Below are 12167 nucleotides of genomic sequence, written 5' to 3'. Positions count from 1 at the left end.
CCACAATTCAAAAAGGATGTGAAGAAGCTTGAAAGAGTCCAGAGGAGAGCCACGCGCATGACCAGAGGTCAGGAAAACAGATCTTACGACAACAGGCTGAGAGCTATGGGGCTCTTTAGCCTGGAAAAGCGCAGGCTCAGGGGTGATCTGATGGCCACCTATAAGTTTATCAGAGGTGACCAGCAGGATCTGGGGGGATGTTTGTTCACCAGAGCGTCCCAAGGGATGAAGAGTTTGAATGGTTATAAACTACTGCAAGACAGTTTCAGGCTGGACATAAGGAAGAATTTCTTTACTGTCCAAGCCCCCAAGGTCTGGAATAGCCTGCCATTGGAAGTGGCTCAAGCACCTACATTGAACACCTTCAAGAGTAAATTGGATGCTTATCTTGCTCGGATCTTATGACTCCAGCTGACTTCCTGCCCTTTGGGCAGGGGGCTGGACTCAATCTTCTGAGGTCCCTTCCAGCCCTAATGTCTATGAAATCTATATGTCACTGAAAAAACCTGGTTGAAAAGACACTATCAGAATGGACTGCAAATATTCTTAAAACCCTTTTTTCTTCAGCTGTTACTTAACCTTTAGGCATACTCTACAGCTTTGGAACATATTTGAATTAGTGCTGTTCTGAATTTAAAATAAAAAAGAGGAGAAACTATAGTTTCATAGTTAGTAGGGTCGGAAGGGACTTGAGCAGATCCATCAAGTCCGACCCCCTGCCATGGCAGGAAAGAGTACTGGGGTCAAATGACCCCAGTAACGTGATTGTCTAGCCTTGTCTTAAAGACCCCCAGGGTAGGAGCCAGCACCACTTCTCTTGGAAGTTGATTCCAGATCCTACACGCCTTGACAGTGAAGTAGCACCTCCTTATGTCTAATCTGAATTTACCCTCTGCCAGTTTCTGATCATTATTTCTAGTCACTCCTGGTAGTGCTCAGGGGAACAGGGACTCCCCCAGTCTTGACTTCAAAAAAGTCAAGCTGGTCCCCATTGACTAGTTTGTAACAGGCCACTAGATCTCCCCTTAGCCTTCTGCCTCTTGTGGAGGCTGAATAGGTTCAGGTCCCATAGCCTGTCCTCATAGGGCCTGCCCTGCTGCCCCCAATCATGAGAATGGCCCTCCTCCGGACCCTCTCCACATTGTTCACATCCCTCTTGAAGTGCGGCGCCCAGAACTGGATGCAGTACTCCAGCTGTGGCCTGACCAGCATCGCATAGAGAGGGACATGTGCCAGGATAATTCTCTCAAAAAGCTTACCAAGGATTGAGGTAAGACTAACTGGCCTATAGTTTCCTGGGTCCTCCTTTCTCCTGTTTTTGAAGATGGGAACCACGTTGGCCCTCTTCCAATCCTCTGGCACCGCACCAGAGCACTACGAATGCTTGTAAAGCCATGCCACGGGTCCCGCAATGACCTCAGCTAATTCCCTCAGCACTCTGGGGTGCAGTGTGTATGTATATATGTGTATATAACAGATTCTAAAAGGTGTGGTGTATCCTTTACAATAATGCTGCAGAGGTGCAGTTCCATCTAGTGCAATGGTTTTCTCCATTTTTAGACACAAGTTAACCCTTGTCAGGCTTACCAAAGCCCTAGCTAAACTCAGCACAGCCCTCAGAAAATGCCAGCTCTTTGCTTTCATTTGTTTTTTTGACTATGGAAAAAAATAACAGAGCATTTTTTCTGTTGCAAATAACTCAGATCACAAGTCAGAATGTTTCTAACACTAAGGATTCTTATTTGAAATCTCTAGGTTTACCCTGTGAATTGTGTTTGCACATCTAATTGTGCTAAATTGTCTGACATCTCACAGCACCCCTGAAAGAATCTCCAGGCACCCCAGGGTGCTGTGACACCTTGCTTAAAAACTGTTGCTCTTCTGACTGCTGCTTTTGCCCTGGATAAGAATTCTGGCCAGAAGTCAAGGGTCTCCAGCTTTTTCAATGTACAACCCACTTCATATGAGGGGGATTGTCTCAAACTTTAATCGGCTGTGGTTTCACATTGCAGAGCAGCATAAGAATCCAAGCAGAGCCTCTTCCAGATCAAATGATTTGACTGTGCTCAGCTGCAGCAGCCAAGGGTGGCTTTTAATTGTAAACTTACACTGAGTTCCTCTATAGTTATTCCTATAAATTTACTATAATGCAGTTAAATCCATGTTGTAGGGGAAAAAACAAACTTGCCAAATATTTTAAAAATAAAATGAACTACTCCTTACTATGACTGAAAACAATGAGATTTTTCTAGGTTCAGCTTATAATTCCGATTTGTGAAGCTTGTCAACCTACATAGAAAAAACAGCTTATATAGAAAAGGTGAACAATGACGAGTCAGATTCTGCATTATTTTAACTGCTTTGCCAGATTAATTTTGTTTTTTATTAGATATCAAAACATTTCAGCCAAGTAATCAGATAATCAAGACAGACCACATGAAATGAAAGCAGGGTGGATAAAAATCAACATTTTTTTTTAAATTAAAAACCAGCTGTTTTGTTTAAAATCAGAATGTTTTTATTTAATTGTATTTTTTTGTCAAGCTTTTTTTTTTAAAAAAAAAAAAAAAAACAACCCACCCCTATATATAGTTTTAATTTAAGATTTGTTAAAGCTCAAAGATATCATTATGGAATAGGGATTATAACTTCTAGCATATACTATCTGAGACAATATATTCATGTAACCTTTTTAGAAAAGTTTTATAAATAGGTCACAACAGGCCATGAACTATATTAGAAGCCTAATCTTATGGGGTTTCCAGAGATTCCTCTATAGATTACTAAAGATCAGTGCTCAGGTCGAGAACATCCCAGCATCTCTGTGATGCTTAGTTTCAGTTCTCAAACTGTGGATTTGTGTCTCGAGAGATAACATCTTAATTAACAGCAGTATATGGAGATGAGATAACAGACCTGATTATCTACCCATCAGCCCTCTTGTATCTCTGCAAGTTTGTGTATAAAGAGTCAAGCCCTTACATTTCTCTAAAAGTGCAAAGTTCCAAGAAGTTAAATGAATAAAGGATATCAAACAACAAGAATAGACTTTTTGTAGAAAACAGTGATTAAATTGAGGCTTCCTTACCACTGATTTAAATCAAATCCACCCTGAATGAAAGTGTAAAGCTGAGCATGATACTAGTTTTGTAATTTATTTGAGTTCGTTCTTATAACAAGACTTATAAAAATAAGCATTTTCCTGCACAAAACTCACCAGACCGGACTCCAGACCAGGTGGATGGAGATGCACATGTGGATTTCTGAGATACCCATCTTTATATGGTTCATCTGGAAAGTGATAAGCATTTGCTCTTCTGAAATATGGCCTATCAGATGGCAGATTGAAGAGTCCATGCAATTCCTACATACAGGGCAGAATCAAAGTAAGTCTATTTATTTTTTTACTCCAAATAAGGATGAAAATTTTTAACAAAATAATATTTTTAATATAACTGGTTAGTCATTTTTCATATAAAAAACTTCTAAAATTATTAGTTTGGAACAAGTAGGTTTTATACTAGTCCCCTCAATACTGCAACTGTCATATGTAGACTCAGATACCAGTGACAAGAGGGAATACCACAACCATCCAGCAAATGAAGATCCGTACTGTATTTAAAGTACATTTTTATGCAAATCATTAGAAATACAGACTCTCTTAGACTAGGGACAGAAGTTACATATAAACTGGTTTAAGTGATCAGAAACTGGTTTAAACTTGTAACAGAACAGAAGTTCAGTGCACATAAACCAGTTTCAAAATGGCTGAAACTGGCATAAGATAAACCTGGTTGAATGTAGTACTGGCAGTCCTTGACTTACAATGTTTCGAGTTGCAACACTTTACACTTGCAACATTTATAAATTGACACCCTGTTTCAGCTTTCTGATGTCAGTTTAGGCTTTACAACACTTGATCTGACGTAACACCACACTAGCGAACAAGTTCGCTGTGTTGCCCATTTCCCTGGAGAACATCTATTCCATGAACACTTTTTTTAAGAAAGCAGACAAGACTCCAGAAAAATCTGCAGCCAAGACTCCTGAGAAGACACGAGCCAAGAACCCTTCAAAAAGTCCAACCAAGAGCCCTTCAAAAAATCCAGCAAAGTCACCTGAAAGAAGTCCTGCCAAATCAATATGATTGCTATTTACTATATAAATACATTAAACGTAGCTATATTGCTCATCTATAATTGATTCAGTACAAAATTCTAGGGTTTTTTTTTTTTGTTTTTTTTTAAAATAGGGTATTGGGCCTTGGTTCAGGAACAAATTCCCTATTTACAATGTTGTTTCCAATGGGAAAATCAGTTCTGAGTTATAACGTTTCGACTTAAGACGCGATTTTTCTGGAACCAATTGTGTCCTAAGTCCGAGGATTGTTTGTATTAGACTTAACTCATTTGAGTCAAAACTGGTTTATGAAACTCCTGTCCCAGACCTCTTCCTGGTTTAAGTTAAATCAGTCCTGGCCTGGGCTGTGCCATCTGCTCCAGAGAGCAGGGCTGGCCCCACCCCTCTGCTCCCTAGCTGGAGCAGTGAGGGCTAGCTGAGGAGATGGAGACTACAAGCACAGCAGTCTCTGCCTGTCTTCCCCCTGGCACTCAAAAAGGGATCTCCCCCCTTCCCCTCTCCCACAGCATGGACCCTAAGCTGGCATCTGGTCATGATCACATGCCACCCCCATGCTAGCTAATGCTGAGTGGTCTCTGTGTCTCTCTCCAGTTTCACTGGGACAGGCAGACAGAATAGTGTCCACTTAGGGCCTTTTTGGAGTTAATCAACAGGTCAGCTGGTTGATGTTCCTCGTTCCTTCCTTCCATAAAGCTGTTTAAGAAGAGCTTTAACTAATGAGAAAGGCTTTCGTTTTCTTGATGGGCTGATAAACTTTGTGTTATCAGCCCCCTGCTGGCTCCCTTGCCTGTCAGGTTTGCTGAAGACAGTTTGCTGAAGAAGGGAGTACCTCAGAGTGCTAGCTGGGGGCTGGGGTCTAGCAACACTCCTGCCCCTTGAGCAGTGAGCTGGGAAAAGCCTGGTAGCTTCCCCTTCCCCCTCCAGGCACACACTGGGCTGCAGACTGTGCAAGCCAGGGTAGGAGTTTAAATCCCTCCCTTCTCAGAGCATCCTGCCAGGACCTGGCCACATCCTCCCTCAGCTCAGCACTGTACAAGGGAAGGAAGGGCTGCTCTAGCACCCACCAGCTTCTACCCTGAGCCAATGCATGCATGTGCCTGCATCTCTTCATTTAAAGTGAGTGTCTATCTACCTTCAAAATCAGTTTAAGCCATGCAGGTTAAACTAACCTACAAAGATTGAATCAATTCAGTCTCAGGCTTTTTGAATGCCTGTCCCTAGCCTTTATGAGAAAGCATCTGATGATCTTGCAAAAACATGTTTCAAAAATCTCATACACATGTATTCAGTATTCTTTATAATCAGAAATTGGGATCTGTCTGTATTTGCTCTACATCAACTAAATGGTAGGTTTTACCTTTCTATAACTCTCCAGTTGATCATCTGGAACACCCATTGGATAGGAAATTGTTACAAGATGTCTTGTTCCTGGCAACATGAAGTGAAATTGTTCTGGTACCATAATAGATGTCGCCTTCATATATTTCATAATGCATCTTTCCATATCGGTTAGTTGTTTATGAACTGCGTTAACCAGGATATTTTGTACACTGTAAGGTATAAGGGAAAATATTTAAGAACTAGAACAGCAGCACTGCTGATTTAATGTTATAGCTCAACATCTTTCACAACCAGTTTGGTATACCTGCTGTTCTCATTTCTCTTTCAGCCCACACTAGCAGATCTGGTTGTAGCCCTGTAATGCTCTGTTCAGTTTGTTTGCATGTGGAAGCTACTCTTCAATGATTCAGTCCTATGAGCCAATTGTTTTAAACCATTTATTCATGCTAGTAAAGCTAAACATGTGCTTTGCTGGCTGCAGTCCAGAATTCTGAGGACCCTGCAGAGTCAAATGCCAAAAACAGAAATCTATGAGTCTGCCTCTGTACTCCCCTTCATCACCACCTGCAGACCAGCAGTCCCTACACAGGATTTTGACACTGTTAATCAGAGTCACCATTCCTCACTCACACATGCAGCCCAGCATATATACTATCATTAAAAGGAATCTGGTACATCTTTGGAATATTTTCTGGCATTCTCTGTTTCTTGAAAAATGATAACAAGTCACCTTTTCCTCAGTCATTATACATGTTAAATGCTTTTTAGGGTTTTTGGAACTAATGGAGATGGAACACTGTGATGGTGGATAATAACAGGATAATCACAGATTCACACAAATTTAGGGCTGGAAGGGACCTTGTGAGATCATCAGGTCCAGTCCCCATGCACTGGGCATAATAGAAACCTTTAAGTGAAATAAATTGTAAGTATTACCACTTCAACATACCAGTACATTAACCCAGCATAAAATTGACTTTATTGTAGCTAGTGGAGATTAGGTGTCATAAAGTAATGCTCATCAAAACTAAGGAATATCTATTAAAAGCTTTCACCCAGCGTGAAGATTACAAATATTACTTCTTAGTTTGTCACAAAGTATTGTACGGTACTTTATTAACAGTTGCTAATAACCAGATAAAATCGTGGATAATGAAATTATATTATTTAAAAGCACCACTCTCAGGAAAGAAGGGGAAAAAAAAAAACAAATTCACAAATACAACTCCAGAGGTAACATACTTACTTTCTCCATGTTTCTTCTGGAGAAATAGAGACAACAACATCAACTGGCAAGGTCATGCTAACGTAGTGGTGTTCTTTATTTTCCTTTTCAATGACTGGGCCTAATGCAGCTGAAGGTGATGTCATTTCCAACATAAAGTCTACATTTACTACCTGCTGCTGCAAGGAAGAGAGATGGTTACATGAACTAGCAATGCATATAGGAGATGTCCAACAATATATACACCAAGGAGGGAAAGAAAGGATAAGACAATTCAGAAGTCTTACGAATTGTTAAGGGTTTGTGAAATGGCTAAAGATAATTGTTCAAAATAAATTAAATTATTTATACATTTTTTGAACAAAATCAGGGCCAGTAACAAATGGCTGAGATAGCTCAACAGCATTAAAGACCAAGGCCCCATTCCTACATACTGGTCTATGCAGATAAGCCTGAGGATTCAATTAATTTCTGCATGGCTGCAAAGGTCCACTTGTGTGATGAATTTTAATAGCATTTTACTTGTTATAATCTGTTAATATAGAAGGAAAATATACCATGTCTTGTAATTTTTTATCCTTCTTTTTAGTAAGTTTGCGTTTGGTTTCAGCTTCCTGGTCATATCTGAAATATCAACAAAAAAGAAACAATCTATAATATAAAAATTAATCTATTAAAAGAAAAACTTATTCCTAATGTGTAAACATACTTACTGAATAAATCGCATTATCTCCTTACAAGCAGAATCATCAGTCAATTCTGAAGGAATTGTATTCATGCCACTGTTAGGCCATATGTACACTGAACTATGGCAAATTCTTAATACCATAACATTTGAGGACAGTTTGTTTGAAAGGTCACTGAAAACATATTTTAATGCCTTTTTTGTTGATGCCTCTAAAACAGAAGAAGGATATAGTTACTGTTCAGGTAACCCCCTAACTTTCACTACAAGCTACAAAACATAACAAAAACAAAAGTGTTGCATTTTGTCCTGGATGATAAGTTATAATCAGAAAAACAGCCAGGTAAGTACAGTGAACATTCTAACTCCTTTGAATTAAATGGAAAAAGTACTCATTAACTTAAATGGGCCTAAGATTTCACTGAGCTATTTATTCAAACCTTTGCTCGAAGTCTTCAAAATAATTTCTGCTTATGCCACAATATCAATTTTTATGCCCACGAGGCTTTACAGAGCCAAAAATACTATTAAAGAAAGACTGAACTCACTTTTATTTTGGTTAACAAATAAGTAGTAGAAGTACTATTAAACAAACCTCTCATTCCAGACACACTTGTGCTCAGACTTATCTTTACTTTTCTGAGCAATTCCTGAAAGCCTCAAGCACACAGACAGATACTGCATTGATTTCAATGGGACTATTCATAAGAATAAAGTTATACACATGCTTAAACCTTTACAAAATCATTGCCTATATTAATACAACAACAGAATCAAATTTTGGCCTCCATGCATCTGTGCAACCCCGTGATCCTTAATGGAATTATACAGAAGGTGACAAAGACAAAATACATATTTTGGGAGGCTTTACTGCTAATTATAATGCATCACTCAGAAAGAACACAGATTGATACCAGTGGACAGTAAGCTGGAGGGGCCCTTCCGCCAACAGGGGGAGGGGGAGAAGTGGGGTGGGAAAGCAGCAAAATGAAAAATATTAAAGGAGCCACTGCAGGGGGGCACTTCTGGTATGATTTACAGAAATCCCTACCTATGAGACCAGGGGAGAAATCCTTAATTTTGGGGGAGTAAGTAAAGAAATAATTAGTCATGGTGTGGCTGGCTGATTCTTTTCTATACAGATTTCATGTTCTTTGAGAGGATTATGTAGTATTCATATAGACACACCATCAGTAGCAGCAAGTTGAAATGCCAGATCCAGGCCCCCTCTTATTCTAAAAAGTATGTCCATGGCTTCTAGAATCACCTGTGGGGAGAAAGGAAAAAGATATATTTAATAGAAACAAATGGCCTAAATGTTTATATTACTTAAGTCCCTGCAAACTTCAAGTAAGTACAGCTCACTAGGGCAGGATTGCTTTAAGAACTGGTAATAATTGATCACACCCTTTAAATCTAAGAAGCAGTTTTGAATACCATGTTAATGCCTGTTATTGCTTTAAATGACATGTTATGTTTCCTATCTTTTGCAACTGTTTCGTAGCTAAAGGCAGGACTGTAGCTGCTTTCCTTCTGCTGAGCTTAGCAGAACATACGAGGAGCTGAGTGCATCAATTTTCTATGCTGGGACACTGCAGCAGACAGCAAAAAATTGCCTCTCTGCTTGTATTGTCTCTAAGTGTTCATTTTAGCGGGGAACTTACAAAACAAATAAGGAAAAGGAATTCCAAAATCTGTGGAGCAGAAAACCAAGGAATGGCCAGTTAGCTGCTCCTAAAGAGTTTCAAAGAGTAGTCAGAGGAAGAGTTTTTAACACACTTCTCTTGGCTAACAAAAGGCTTGGCTACAAGTCTTTTGTTCAGACAGCAGGGAAGCAAACACACCCACATGCACATTTTCAATATAGCATCTCTATCAGCAGGGTGCGCAGAGAACTCAAGGAGGCACCAGCTGTTAACAGGCCACAGTAATTCACAGAAAACAGGTGCATCCATCTGTTTGCATGGCAGAAACCTTCTACCACTCACAGAGCTGGTGTTTTTATGCCAGCCAAGAGAAGAGGTTCTTCTATCACAGGGAAAACCCTTCACAGGGGAGCTGCAAGTATGGATGCATTTACAGATCTTCTGGCAAAACTGTGTGGCACAGACCCGATCAAAGCACTGCAGATTTACAGAGAGAATATCAACCTTGTGTCTTGGCCCTTCCAGTTCCATTTCAATTAGTTTTGTCTCTCACCTGAGCTGATCAGCCTTCAGCAGCAACACATACTATGGCAGCTACTACAAAAAGCAAAATTGTGCCAAGATTGAGGGCCAGAAAGATGAAAAAGATGAGTATAACTGCAGCTTCACTGTTAGAGCACTCACACCACTCATCTGGGAGGCTGGAAGCCTGAGCACCAGCTCTTGATCCAAAGATTGTGTGCATTTTATCCAATAAACATTATATATAAATGCAAATGAAATTTTACAGTATAAACTAAAATCCAGCCCCTTCTTCCCCCCGCCCCCATTCTACGTGAGTCCTACCTTATACTCCACCTAAATCCTCCTGCTTTAGGTACACAAATTCTTTTTTGGCTCTTGGGCATGTGTAGACAAAGCGGGGGACCTAAATTGAAGTGGTGGGTTTTTAAAAACACCACTTCAATTTAGAACAAAGTAAACCCGCGTCATGTACACCTGCCTCTCTGGTGGCAGGGAGGGGAGGGCGAGCTCCCAGAAGGTGAAGCAGTCCCTGGACTGCAAGGAGGGGGGCTGGTGTTTCCCTGTACAGCAGTGCCCCCCCCCCGTGGCACCTGTCTTCAAGCACTTGGCTCTGGAGGTCCTAGGGGCACCATAGCCGTGGAGGGAAGGACTGGGTCCCTACACAACTCATGCAGGCAGGCAGGTTCAGCAGCAGGGGGAGGGAGGGGGAAGGATCAGGCTCACCACTTTTTTTTCCTCCCTTGGATGGAGCCTGCCTTCCTGGGCTGCTGCCAGGCTGCCTGAGAAGCCCCTGAGCCATAAATGGAGCTCAGTGCTTCACTTCACAGCTGTACGGCAGCAAAACTAAAACTCCTCAGAATTGTTTTAGTTTGCTGTGCTCCAAAGTCATTTAAGGTGCATTATGCTGCTGAATGTGCTACAAGGGCTGGAATTAATGTGCAATACACTGCTAATGTGTGCAAACTGCAACACCATTGAAGTGGTTCAAAAGCATTTAACCCGCTTTAAAGTGCTGTGTACACATGACCCTTGTCTAGTCTATGCACACCCCTTGTCATCAGATTCATTATACAACCAGTCATTTGGGGATGGGGGGCAGGAAGGCCCCTAAAACATTCAAATTCAACCTTTAATTAAGCTTAACTATTATAATTAATGAAAAGCAAGATCTGCTTGGTGGTATATTTTACTGGAACAACTAGTTGGGAGAGAAATTAAATAAGTTTTTGGACACTAAAGGCCCGTCTCTTCAGGTCTGGGAAAACAGCATCAGCTGAAGCAGAGGTGACTGGTGTCTCCTGGGTCGGGGGGGGGGGGGCACAATTTGTGGGTGGATGCAAGCCAAAAGCTCATATCCACTCCAGTACTTCTGTGCCATGGCTTTAGTGCCAGCCCTTCCCCCCTTTGCCCACACAGCACAAGAACTGCCCCATCCTGAGCGGTGCCAAGTGGGAGGCCAATTTCGGGGGGGGCATGTGCCCCCCCTCCCTACCAGTTGCTTGCGAGCTGAAGTGTGATACAGCTCATGAAAACTTGTGCTATCTGTCTATATAGATCTATACACAAACACACAAACATAAGAATTTGGCTAGGTGGAGGTGCAAATCTATCCTGCCTTCTACTTGACTTCAGATTAACACAGCTAACTATCATGCTTTTAAAGCAGCTACAGCCTAAATGAAGTATTGGACTTCTGTTTCACTCCATTACATAAATGAAAACAGTCAGGGGAAGAGAGTGGTGAACCTGTGGCACACAGATGTGATCACAGACCAAATACTAAAATGGAGAAACTAAAGCGCTGAGCTAACCCCTCTCCTCCTCACTGCCCAGTTGGTCTGGTACAGGCCACCACCAAGCAGCTCTTGCTTCTTGCACCTTTCCTAGACCCTTGAGGCTTGACAATGCAAGGGCCACGGTTTGAATTACACTTTGATTCTTTTGGAGGGAGGTCTGGAAAAAAAAATTAGGCCGCCCATCACAATGACCCAATAAAACTGGATACCTGCCCATGTTATGATTTTCAAATCTTACAGGGGGGGGCCCTTGTCTATTATGGGGGGGCACAGTCCCTCAAGCTCTCCCATAATTCGAATCCTGTCGAGGGTGTAAGCTGCACATGTCTGAAGCAAAAGAGGTCGCTTTAGAGGCCAAAGTTGCACATGACCCTCAAACCCTGCTAAAGGCATTTAAATAGGGGAGTCTGCACATAGATGCTGTTAACTTGCGCCCAGTCCCTTCAGGGTCTCAAACTTCGGTCCGCCCAGGCCAGCGCACTCACGTTTGGGTGACTCCAGCCTGCTCCAGGGAGAGAAAGCAAGGAAGTTGTAGTCCCCCAGCATGCACCACTCCCAGCTCCCCCCTGGCTCCCAGGCAGACCCCTGCGCCCCAGTGCCCCAAATGCAAAGAAAGGACTGTTTTGCTACTACTGGATGTAGTTGGTCTAATAAAAGCTGTCGCCTGTGAGCCAGGAGCTGTGGTGAACAGCTGCCCCAGCCCGAGCAGGGGCTCCCGGGCCCCCAGGCCAGCTCAGGGCAGTGCAGGGCAGACTCACCACGTCCGTCAGCGCCGCATGCGGGGGCGACCCCGGCTGCATGGCCCGGCC

At 42.0% G+C, this 12167-nt stretch overlaps 1 protein-coding gene across 1 annotated transcript in view; it reads right to left on the bottom strand.

Moving 5' to 3' along the window:
• Positions 1 to 12158, bottom strand: part of LOC109321860 (centromere-associated protein E-like) — a 31707-nt gene extending 19549 nt beyond the window's left edge. The window contains exons 1-5 of the mRNA XM_019552623.1: positions 12117 to 12158; positions 8580 to 8658; positions 7420 to 7603; positions 7264 to 7330; positions 6728 to 6885 (exon numbers count right to left, since the gene is read on the bottom strand). Coding sequence (XP_019408168.1) covers positions 6728 to 6885; positions 7264 to 7330; positions 7420 to 7603; positions 8580 to 8658; positions 12117 to 12158 — 530 coding nt within the window. The remainder of the gene's footprint in view (positions 1 to 6727; positions 6886 to 7263; positions 7331 to 7419; positions 7604 to 8579; positions 8659 to 12116) is intronic.
• Between the last annotated feature and the right edge of the window lie 9 nt (positions 12159 to 12167).

Source organism: Crocodylus porosus, unplaced genomic scaffold (genome assembly GCF_001723895.1).
Source record: "Crocodylus porosus isolate Cpor-Errol unplaced genomic scaffold, CroPor_comp1, whole genome shotgun sequence".
In the NCBI taxonomy this organism is placed as follows: domain Eukaryota; kingdom Metazoa; phylum Chordata; order Crocodylia; family Crocodylidae; genus Crocodylus; species Crocodylus porosus.
Note: the sequence above shows the minus strand (reverse complement) of the source record. Positions and strands in the feature narration are given on the sequence as shown.